The 12,395-nt window shown below is 36.8% G+C and overlaps 1 protein-coding gene across 2 annotated transcripts; it reads left to right on the top strand.

Annotated features, from left to right (window-relative positions):
- Positions 1–1,240: 1,240 nt before the first annotated feature.
- znf395a (zinc finger protein 395a) lies at positions 1,241–12,177 on the top strand. Of its 2 annotated transcripts, none has more exons than XM_067367364.1 (10): positions 1,241–1,577; positions 5,197–5,430; positions 5,521–5,708; positions 5,795–5,901; positions 7,388–7,581; positions 7,677–7,777; positions 7,865–8,096; positions 8,252–8,350; positions 9,540–9,658; positions 10,688–12,177. In XM_067367364.1, exons 2-10 carry the CDS (start codon positions 5,287–5,289, stop codon positions 10,797–10,799), a joined length of 1,296 nt encoding a protein of 431 aa, XP_067223465.1. In that variant the 5' UTR covers positions 1,241–1,577; positions 5,197–5,286; the 3' UTR covers positions 10,800–12,177. The 2 variants fall into 2 exon arrangements, with proteins under 2 accessions (XP_067223465.1, XP_067223466.1); XM_067367365.1 differs by lacking the exon at positions 1,241–1,577 and adding an exon at positions 1,578–1,659.
- Positions 12,178–12,395: the final 218 nt, after the last annotated feature.

Raw genomic sequence — 12,395 nt, 5'->3', positions numbered from 1 at the left:
AAGCCTGCCGCAGAAATAAAGTTGCATCATGCGTTTATCATAATCATTATCAATACTATTCATACTGTCATAGGTGATAAAATCCTTTAAAAGTCTATTCAGATATCTTCGAACATTTCATTGCCCTGCGATCTTTGTCCTGTTTTCTGTAACGCGTAATACTCACGTTCAACTGCAGTGAATAAACAATAAAAAAAACACTATGTTTAAACCGTTCTTCACGTGACGCCTGTTCTTGCGGTGTTTGGGAAACGCACGCGGAGCTGTGGCCGACGTGCAGAATGAGCGTTCTCTCTGTTCTGGCACGAGGATGTGCGCTCAATCACGTACGCGTTTATTGGCCTCAACTGGTTCACGAGCGCAGCGCGTGGGGAGGTGAGTCACGGCGATCGACCAATGGCGTGCGGCGCTGATGACACCGGACTGGGAAAGCTCGTATTATGTAACCCTTTCACACCCTCCCCCTTCAGAATACAGCAACTAAACTAAAAAAAGAAAAGAAAACAGCTACTGAACTTAAGATGTTTTTTCTTTTGTTGTTGATTTAAATACAACGCGCCTGCTGTTAGTTAAACATATAGATTAGCACCTTATTTTCATTGTAAGCCATTAAAATGCATTGACTCGTTTAGGGTACAAGACCAACCATAAGACGAATGTTTTTCTGCTTCCAAAGCGTATTGTTAGAGGAAAATTTGAATCAGTATTGTGTTTTATAGAGCATCTATTTATATTCTTCACTGTACACAAGTCAAAGATGACCAAACGGCATTAGACGGGTTAATAAGGGAAATTAATACAGTGCATCATAGGGTACACGATGTACACATATGCAAAGAGACATATGCAGACACGCTTATGATAGTGTCATTTTAATGCACACTGTGTTGTGCAATTTAAAAAAAAAAGCATAAGCTTGTATAAAATGTGCTGGAAATCATTATTTGCACAGTGAACAACAATGCATCCATTTTGCACGTTGTTTCTCTGCATTGCTGTATTTTCCAGGACTAATGCAAAGCTGCAAAGCCACCGAGATTTAATAAAAGTGCTGTAGGAGTGCATGAAATACAGTGTCCTATGTGTGTCCATTGTGTTTCTCGACCCTTCCTCAACTTCTGCGTAAACAAGTTGGAATTGTAGGGCGTGTGTCTTGGAAAGCGCTGCTTAGCCAATGAGCGTCGACATCCCCACCACATGGTCAGGTTGTTTACTACAAAAGCAGAAGCCCGCTAGAAGGCGCTTGGGTGAAAACCCGGCACTGGATTCCGCTGAATCAGCTCGCCCCGGTGAAGACGGAAACGATACGGATTAAAACTAAATCAAACAGAAGCATCTTCCTCATCTTCGGCATGTAAAGCGAACACTGTAGATGTGGATATACTGCTTTAATAGTAGTGTTCCTGCGGTCTTGGTGCTTTATCAAACAGAAACCGTTACAGTTACTGCTCCAGATCCAGGCCGGGGTTTTGAATACCTGAACACCAGCCGTTCTGGGCTATGAAAAAGGACATTTTCAAGTTACAGCCGGTCAGAGCGAGCCTTGTGGAAAGGGGGTGTGTTGAAATTTGGCAAAGGTACGTGCGAAGCGTTCATTGAAAGTTTTTCTCTCTGTTTTAATGTATTTGTGTATTATCTGCGTTGTTTGGTGCTATTAAGGTTAGTAGATTATTTCAGTGAATTAATGCGAAAAGCTCATGGATGATCATGTTTGATACTTATGGCTTGTTTGTGCGATGATATGCTTCCTTTTAGCAGGAAGATTGATTTAGTTCTGTACGGATTCAATATCTAGCTTTTACACAACTGTGAACTTTTGCATTCGATATAAAACATTTTCTGGGCAAAATTAAAAAACAGTTCAGTAATTCCGGTTTATAATCTGCAAAAACGAACTTTTTCGCATCGGAAGAGATTAAGTGTCCAGCTGCTACTTGCTGAACGGTTTAGCAAAAACTGCATTTTAACGCTTTGAATGAGTAACAGTTGCTGATAATCTGCTCGTGCTGCGCGTTCATGTCGCGTCGTTTCTGATTCACGGCTGCGAGCATGTGCGCGGCGACTCGCGCGCTGTTATTGATGTTCTGAATAAGATGTTCGATTCTGGAATAAACGGTTCATTTGAGTCGGATCTCTTCAATCAACTGGCATGCGCCGGTTCACAAAACTGGCCTGAACGGTAATGAAACGGACTGAATGCCGTGTCCGATGCGAGTTATTTAAATGGCCGAACAGCAGAAATAAATGAAACGTTAATGACTTGATTATGTGACGGTTAATACGAGACCGAGCTGGTTTAACCCTCTGGTGCTGTTGTTTTGTCATTTTTGAAAGAAAAGCATTACGTTTTTTTATTTTATTTTATTTTTAGGATTTTTTTTACTTAATCTGAATGGTACGAAAGTTGTTAAAGAGAGATTTTAGAACTTGCTGTGTGAACACACACACACACACACACATTCGTATTGGAAACGAATGGGAAGTAAATTTCATCTAGTGGTAACGATTGGTACTGCACCCCGTTATTTTACTGAAAGCTCATTTTTTGAGAGATCAAACTCAAATTTGGAACAAAAATTTAGATTTGTTTTTTTTGTTTGTTTGTTTGTTTATTTTCCCCACCGTTTTAGAAAATATATATTTCATATAAAAATTAAAAATGCATTTTTCATAATAATAAACTTAAACGTCTATAACTTTTTTTTGTTGTTTCACTATTTAAACTTTTTTCACTTTAGCAATAATTTGCCAAGTGTTGTCTTTAAAAAGATACCAAATTTAAATCTGTGCTCCAAAGCAATCAATATGGCGGTTTAAAGCTGCTGTCCGTGATTTTTGGCCCTCTAGCGGTTAATAAACAGAACTGCACGTGTCTTGCGGAGGAACATTCTAGCCGGGGCTACTTTTCTCTGTGTATGTCTATGGCGAGTCACGCAGTTACTGTGATACTCTGCGGCGAGTCCTACCAGTCCGGTCTGAAATAGTCCGAATATAAACATTTATTATAAGTGTACCATAATGATTCAGGATAAGACAAAAACATGGTTTGGAAAATGGATTCATGTTGCATATTCGCATTATATAATTTTTGTAAATTTTTAACACAAAAAAAGTTGCGGACTGCAGCTTTAAGTTGGAAATATCATTTTCAGGTCTATGCTGAAAAAGTGATTAACAGGTAATAAATGGATTGTAACTGTTCTATAAATATAATTTATTACCATAAATCCCCTAAAAATACAAAAAGCATTATTAAACTAAAATATACTTCATTAATTTAATTGGAATACAAAAATGGTCATTTTTTGACCACCACGCAATCATCACCAGAGGGTTAATAAATATTTTATTAAAACATGTAAAAAAAACTTAATGAGCCTGAGATTGATTCAAAGCAAAGTTAGTTTTAAATAACTTTGTTTTTAGAAGTTGAATCGTGGCTGCAACAAAATTAACTCGAATACATCACAGTAAGCACCTAGGTATATTAATATAAAACTGTAATAAACATGTAGACGCCTATACGGCATCTTTGGAATGTATGGTAAATACCACGACGGTGTGTCGGGAACACGCGATGACATAATTACGATACAATGTAATAGAATATCCGAATCGTTCTTTGAACCAGTTATTTGCAAGAAAGATCGGTCTTGCCATCACTAGTTCTGAATGTAACAAACATTCATCTACCAAAACCATTACATCATACAAATGTTCTCCAACTTTTATATTCACCTAGTTGCAATTAGAATGTTATTGCATGTTGGATGTAAATAAAAAGCACTTGCCTAAACCTCCAGTTCATGTTGTTTTCAAAATTGTAAGTATAAATAAGTTCCTATTAGACTCAAAAAACAAGCAGTAACATTTTTTTAATCATCTGTTGTTGTATACTGTACATACTATCTAACCGCTGCATACTGTGCAACACTGACATGTCAAGTAGAGGTCAAAACACAGTGCAAACTAAAGGAGGTCATGCAGTAATATCATGTGGTTTTAATGGTTTGCACAGTATTTTCCGCTCTGTTGTTAATAATTTGCTACTGCAGATAAATTAATGCATTTAGGAAGTATAATATAGTAAATGTAATTTAGTATATATAGTATCAATCAATTATACATAATTCAAATAACTTGCTTTTAGAAATCAAATGTTGATTTGGTGCCAAAGAAACAATTCTTATTACTGTTGAAGACCGTTGTTTTTGTGGAAGCAGACACTTTTTTTCTGATTATCTGATAAATATAAAGTTCAAAAGAACATTTATTTGAGATATATAATATATTATTTTAGCATCTAGCTAGAACATACAGGAGATTTACATTTTTGATAAAGCGCATCTTCTGATTTACATCTATTCTGCTTGTAAGAGTAATGCAAGCAGTACACTGCCATGCTGCCAAATATGTGGTATTTGGCAACCAAGGGAAATTTTTGGTTCAATCAGTTGCAATTACTCTGAATCACCTTTTACTGGAATGGAGGAAACTTAATACCTCGCTGCAGCTGGTAATAATCGTCATCTAGTAATTTCCAATTCCTCTGTGCCCCAGAATCTTGAACATTGTGAGGTTACAGTTTTAATGTCTTGCATTAGTTAAAGTAGTTTTTGCATGGTTTACTCCGTGCTGACACAATGACTCACAGTCATTCTGAAGAATCTGCACAGTTGCACGTAAACTTCGAATTTTGCATCATTCGTCCTGTGACGTCTTAATAGTTTGACACTTAGTTGCGGGATGTTTCACAAAAGGATGGTTGGTGACTCATGCTGATTTCACTGATCAGTTTCAACAGGTGACAGCATAGTTGAGTCTAATGTTAATATTTTGTACATACACCAGTGACTTTTCTTTTTGTTTATTCCCTGAATTTGTAAATGGCAAGGTTAATATATCTAGTTAAACACATTTAGATCATTGAATCATGTTATGATTTTATGTCCTAAATATTTTATTCTGTTTGGTTAGAACTAGTGGCTGACCGTTATGGGATTTTCCAGTTTCAATGATGCTGATATCTAGAGAGCAGGGTGTCTAAACTGAGATAATTTTTTTGGCCTAATCCTGATATATACACACTAAAATGAGATATACATAAAATTGCTATCTCTAAAACATCAGGCTCTCTTTTTGGCAATAAAATGTGACCCGAACTACATTAATCATGTGTTTGTTTCCTCTTATCAGCTTCCTGATTGTCGTTCGAACAGCGCTGCTGAATCTCCATCAGGAGTTCTTCAAAGCAGTCGAGAAAATACAAGGTGCTAAGAACGGAAAATGGTACCGAAGACCAGGCTTGGGAAGCGTTCCCCACTGGGAACCCTGGTGTGTGGATCCTCAGCGGATGGCCTGACAGAAACAGGGCCCCATGGATGCCCTGAAAGTGGGCTTCACAGAAGCAAGCTTTACCCTGGACAGAAGGTAAGCGTGAATGTCTTTGTTGTTGCAGAGTAAATCAAAATATGACAGGTATTCTCAACGCACAATGGTGTTTTTCCTGATACGTTTCAGGTGTATGTGCACTGCGGAGGACAAGAATGTGGAGGTGTGGTGGAACAGCATAACCACGTGGACAATGAGGTTTCTATCTTCCTGCCCCAGCTCAACCAGCACGTTCATCGCAAGCTGGAAGACGTGTGGACGAGCCCCGCGTCCAGTTCTACCTCCTCAGTCTCCTCGTCCATTGATGTGCCAAGAAGGTATGGCTTGTTGTAGATGTCAAAATGATGAATGCTGACTTTTTGAGGGAGAAACACTCCTTTATAACTCTACTTCAACACTGCAGGAGTCCAGAGACAGTGGACATGGATGAGATTATGGCTGCAATGGTGCTTACAAGTCTTTCGTGCAGTCCAGTCATCCAACACACAGCTCCGGGGAACGCAACTCCAGGTTAGTTGAACCTTATACATTCATAAATGCTATACCAAAGCAACAAATCTGGCATAAACCAGTTGAGATTACTCAGCGCTTGCTGAGATAGGCATTAGTCACCAAGAAGAAATTCCTAACAACTGCACATGCTGTTTTCACTAGTCTCACTAGTCTTACTGGAACTAGTACAGGATTGCATATCATCATAATTTTTAATCACTCCTGAAGGATTAAACGTATATATATATATATATATATATATATATATATATATATATATATATATATATATATATATATATATATATATATATAATGCAGGACAATATAGTTCATTTATGTAAGTGAGGATAGAAAAATTAAGTAAACTGTGACATTATACCCAAACATTCTTCATATAGTGGACTACCAGTAAAATTGATAAAAGTTTGGAACCAAAAATTATTATTCAGACACTTTGACCCGACCATGTTTTGCTTAAGTGTTATCTGACATAATTAAGATTATTTTTTTCTGACACAGTTTAACTCTGAGATCTTGTCATATTTTATTACCATTTTTTTTAAACTATAGTGAATAAACTGTATTAATGAATGAAATGTTCAAGGTGTCTGAATAAATTTTGGTTTGACTGTATATATCTATCAGCCTCATTACTCTAGTCTTCAGTGTCTCATGATCTTTCAGAAATTATTCTAATATACTGATTTGTTGCTCATGAAACATTTCTTATAATTAACAATATTGTTAACGGTTGTGCTGCTTAATAATTTTGTAGAAACTATTTTTTCGGGATTATTTGATGAATAGACAGTTCAAAAGAACAGCATTTATTGGAAATAAACATCTTTTCTAACATTATAAATGTCTTTACTGTGAGTTTTGATCAATTTAATGCATCCTTACTCAATAAAAGTATTAATTTCTTTTTAAAAATACCGTACGGACCCCAAACTTCTGAACAGTAGTGTATACATACATTATTTTATATAATACATTCTATTATATTATGCATTACATTATGTAATATTAATTATTTATATAATACTTATCATTTTTCCAACATGTTCTAGCATGTGCTGGTAATCTTTGAAAATGCCTGAATTTTAATGTAGTGTTTTATGTCGACTCATCCAGGTTATATAGGATGCCAAGTCTACTTACAGACATTTTGAACCATGAAACGTCTTTTACTTTAATTTGTCATCCTTCTGTAGAATACTATAACAGATGCTATCAAGTTTATTTTTTATTTTTTAACATCTGATTTAATGTGATGATTAAGTACATATATGTATACGTATACTGGGGTAAATTACATGCTTGCATACATGTAATTTACCACAGTTGTAAGGTGCTGGAAAAGCTTGAAAATTCACCTTGAAAATGCTTGAAAAGTGCTTGAAATTAACTTTGGAAAAGGTGTAAGAACCCCGTAGAACCAATCATTTACATTTTATGATGAAGCATATTTTCTCATTCACCTGTATTCTGTTTGCGTTAGCTTTGTGTGGAATGGAAAATGCTGGTGGCGAAGTGTCTGATGCTGGATATTGGAGCTGCGACCATGGAAATGGAAGCCCCGCCCCATCCCCACCCATCGCAGAGATGGACAAGAGCGTTCCTCTCATTGATGAAGGCCTGGACATGGAACTGGACCAAATGTTGTTTAATGAGCCAACGCCAAGAAAACGCAAGGTACGTTGTAAACCATATTTATATATAATACGTGAGGTGTTGGTTTTTATGGAGTATGAAGATTATTCATCTTGTATGTGTTTTTCACCCTGTAGAACTCTGTAAAAGTTGCATATCGGTGCTTGTGGCCAAATTGTGGAAAAATACTGACCACAGTAGTAGGCATCAAACGTCACATCCGAAATTCTCATCTTGGGTAAGCATCACAATCGCCATACATATTGAAAAACAGCAGTCTGGGACTTTTAGATTGTAAACACACTGTGTGTTATGATTTCGGCAGACAAAGTGATGAGCACTCCCAAAGGGAAGAAGACTTCTACTACACTGAAGTCTATCAGGACCTGGAGCAGAATGCTCCCCCTGGTGGCCACCGTCCCTCCTGCACTTCCCCATCCAGTCCCAGCCGGCACACGCCCCCTTCTCCCTCCACCCCCGAGATGCTCCAGCCCAGCCCGCTCAGCCAGTCTGCCCCGGGCAGCTTCTGGCAGGTCCATTCTGAGCACTCTTACCAGGTCAGATGCTTTACATTGTTGTGACGTAATCAAACACCATGTTTCCCTTGAGCGCTTTTAGTGCCATCAAAGATCTGATTGGTGTCACATGTCACTGTTTGCATGTTGTGAACAAATGTGGACGACTGTTTAATATGTTGATGTTGATTCTTTAGGCTCCTCCACCCGTTCAGGTTGTGACTCAGTGTAAACCAGTGTCTGTTCCTGTGTCCTGTCATTGGACTCCATCTCTCACAGTTCACCAGAGCAAACAGGTGAGCGTTTTCTTTATAAAAGAGGCCATATTATGTCTTGGTTAAGTTTTTGGGGTCTATTAGAATAGGTTTTCATGGTTGAATGTTCATAAAACACATTGTTTTTTATATATGTTACATTGTTGCAGCACCTCTCTTCCCAGTCTTTCAGTAACGCTATGTTCGTAAGTCTCAGTGAAATCTGTTTTTTATGAAATCTTGCGACCATAGTTCGCTTTGGGAAACACACCCCTGTTTAGTTCTGGTCTCTTTGAAGCCCCTCCTTCTGTAAAGTGCAATGTGCTCTGATAGGTTGGCTGGATCAGTCAACCGCTTTGAGCGTATTTCTGAAATGTCATACCGCTTACTGTAAACCGTGAGTTTCAACACTACTAATGCAACTCAGCCAGGCCTTGCCCTTATTTTTGTGCATGCCTTGAGCAGGAATTATTTGAATGAACGAGGAATTATTTGAATAAATGAGGAATGTCATGACATGTACGTTCCTGGAAGAAAACTCAAGACAACAAAGAAGGTGTTTCAGGGAGTTCAGAAACAGTGTGCACTGATACGGAGAATAACTCCTTTTGGAGTGCTTCGTAACATTGCAGGCCTTTTTCATCAAACAGCAAAATTACACAATAAATAAGTGTTGAAAATTTAAAAAAAGCATAATAGGTCCTTTTTAACTAATCATTTACAAGCTGAAGAAAGCACAGATGTCTTTAAAGAGGACTTTTCGCTGTGAATATTTATAGGTAATGGATTGGTTATGCAATGTTTTCTCTGAGGCTTTCAGAATATACAAAGCACCACATGGTCTCAAAGACATTATGTGTTTTAGCACTGGAAATAGGAGTGACATGCCCATGTTGTTTTTGTGTCCTTTGTTCCGCCCACAAGAGATGCGGATGGTATTGCAGTGCCATCTAGTGGAGTTGAGGACACTGTGTTCTCTTTGTCTAAACGCATGTTTGTCAGTTGGTTGAAAAATCATGTAAAAATATTGTGATCTGCGTATTTTTATAACAGGCAAAATTTTTAGCAACATTATTTCTCTGAAATTAGTCATTCTTATTGTTTTACTGCACTGATGCATTGTTTGTACCGCAGAGTAGTGTTTGCAGCTGTAATATTACCTGCAGTGCGTCATTCTGAGACTAATGGTGGTCTCTCTCTCTCTCTCTCTCTCTCTCTGCTCGTCCCTCAGGGCTCACCATTCCGCCGTCGTTCAGTTAGTGTTGGTGAACAGTGGCTCCAGAATAATAACGCCACCTTCAGGCCACATCCTGCCAGTGTTTCACCTCCACGAAACCATTGCACTTCCAGGTGAGATTGGATTGTTTTCAATAATTAGTCAGTATCTTTTAGTCAATCTTCATCTATAAAAGTTATGTTTGATCAAAAAATATGTTGAGATTGTAATCAGAAACTGATTAGCCTTAGAAAGAGCTTTATTGCCAAGTATGTTTTCACACACAAGGAATTCGTTTTGGTGACAGAAGAAGCTTAAATGATAGTAAAATTAAAAATAAGTTATATGTGAATAAGACACACACACACACACACACACACATATATATATATATATATATATATATATATATATAATATAAAATTTCTCCACTTGTAATGACTTTTCTGTTGACGTAACCAAGGTTAGGGGGGCAGGGGAAAATTATAGTAACCAATAACATCTTAGTATTTTAATATAAAACTTTTGTACACTACATTTAAATCCAGATGGAATAAATCTACCCTCTATACTATTCATTATTTTTCAGCCAAATATGTAATAATCACACAAAAGTTTGGGGTCGGTAATATTTTTTTAATGTTTTTGAAATTCTCTTGTGTTCAACAAAGCTGCATTTATGTGATCAAAAATACTGTAAAATACTGAGATATGATGTTTTAATATATTTTAAAAAGTAATTTTTTCCTGTGATGTCAAAGCTGAATTTTCAGCATCATTAGTCTTTCAGTGTCACGTGATCCTTCAGAAATCATTCTAATATGCAAATTTGCTGCACAAGAAACATTTATTATTATCGATGTTGAAAGCAGTTGTGCTGCTTAATATTTTTGTGATGCTGTGATACTTTTTACAGGATTCTTTGACTAGAAAGTTTGAAAGAACAGCTTTTATTTGGAATACTGTCACTTTTTGACAGTTTAATGCATCTTTGCTGGAAAAAAAAAAAACCTGAATTAATTTCTTTAAAAAAAATATATCTTACTGACCCCAACTACTACTTAAACAGTAGTATAAATTACATAGTTCACCTGAATAACATTTAATTTGTTTTGTTGCATTTAGACATCAAATTGAACTGTGAATTTATTTTCTACTAACAGGAGGATTCGGGGCGATGCCAAGAAATGCAGGAAGGTGTACGGCATTGAACACCGAGACCAGTGGTGCACCGCCTGCCGCTGGAAAAAGGCCTGTCAGCGATTCCTCGACTGAATCCTTCTTGAAATTGATGGAAACAGAACACTAACCTTGAGTCCCACAAGAGGGGAACTTTTCTGGAACTATGGTTGGAGGAAACCAAAAGAGCACCTTTGTGACTTAAAACTTTTTCTACTTTTTATCACAATTACGTGTTTTGTTTTTTATTAAACGTGCTAAGGAACTATGTCGGTGCTGGAAAAATTAAAAAGCAAAAAGGACAGCCTCTGCCCCACAACTCCTGCAGTCTTCCTGCATCTTATCATATCAAGAACTGATGAAGTGTGACCTTCCTTTTACATGCAGTAAACAGCCATATACGTGATGTATATGTATATTGTTTAATGTGGTTTAAACATTGTTGTCATCAGATACGGATGGAAAGTTTACCGATCGTTCCAACTTAATAGCTGAAATGAGACGGGAGAGAGGTCTTTACTGCGGCTCATTGCTTTCAGGGGCAAAATTGGCAGCTTATGGTTTATTGTAGATTAACAAAAGAAGCCAGAGTAAATGTTTCAACATCATATAACGTGTTAATGTATGCCATGTTTACCTGCTGATAAGCAGTTGTTGTTTTTTTTTTTCGATTTCCAGGGCAAAGTTTTGTAAAACAAACTTTTGAAAAGGAAAAAGGAAGAAAACAGGATTTTGTATTACAATTTTGATATCTGTGATGTGTTAAAGCCTACGTCATGTCATTATCTGTGTATATGTCACAGGTTATACTTCTGTGGAATAAGATGATTCACTTTTCTGTCATGTCAATATTAAGGAAGTATTTGTGTAAACATGCATGATCTGATACAATTTATTCATTTACTTTTGTGCTTCTCGCCCCAGTCCGCTCACTTGCTGTTTGTTTGTTTGGTCTGTGTTCTTGCCAAAGAAAATCTCAGCAAGATAATTCATCGTATACATCTCTGCAAAATAATGTGAAAAGTATCTGTTGACCATTTATGAGAAAATTGTAACCAACTGTCTGATTGGTTCATATTCTTAATACTGGGTCCAAATATTTTCTTATTTCGAATAAGACTTCAACGTGTCATCGTTTTCATGTGTAGCTCAACTCTAATTATTTTTGCAAAGCTTGATGCTTTGACGTCATTAAAACTGAATGTACCTTATCCTGAAGATCTCCATAAGTCTTTATGCATTTCAGTGTTGCGGTGAAAGGACATCCTAGCCTGAGAGACATTCAATGAACCTCATGGAAAACAATCTTTTTGTATATTTTTGTAAAGTACTTCCAAAGTATTACCTTTTATGAAAAGTCATTAAACTATCTAAGATCTGTTCAAGATACAAGTAGAATTTCCTTTCATGAAACTTTTGTTGCTTCATGCCTTTTTTAAATAAACTTTTGTGCAAACAAGTATGACCCACAGCAAGTGTTGCATTTTAATATTTGTCCTTTTGTGAATGAAAAGGTGGGGTGCTCTCAGTATTCAATAATATGAACAGGTGGAAAATATTACATTGTTTTAGACTGAGATTCAAATTAATGATGAACAAAATACTTCCGGACACAATCATTTGCTGCATGACAAGCCACAGAAAATAGTAAACTATTTTATTGACAGTTCAGTGTTACTATGTACAGATCAT

This window comes from Chanodichthys erythropterus, chromosome 18, assembly GCF_024489055.1.
Source record: "Chanodichthys erythropterus isolate Z2021 chromosome 18, ASM2448905v1, whole genome shotgun sequence".
In the NCBI taxonomy this organism is placed as follows: domain Eukaryota; kingdom Metazoa; phylum Chordata; class Actinopteri; order Cypriniformes; family Xenocyprididae; genus Chanodichthys; species Chanodichthys erythropterus.
This window is presented reverse-complemented; position numbering and strand designations above follow the sequence as displayed.

Bases quoted from the DNA above. Each gene is read 5' to 3' on its own strand.
- znf395a (XM_067367364.1), top strand. From the start codon at position 5,287: ATGGTACCGAAGACCAGGCTTGGGAAGCGTTCCCCACTGGGAACCCTG. The intron at 8,351-9,539 runs GTGAGCGTTTTC...CTCGTCCCTCAG, and splicing joins CAGTTCACCAGAGCAAACAG to GGCTCACCATTCCGCCGTCG. The intron at 9,659-10,687 runs GTGAGATTGGAT...TTCTACTAACAG, and splicing joins CGAAACCATTGCACTTCCAG to GAGGATTCGGGGCGATGCCA.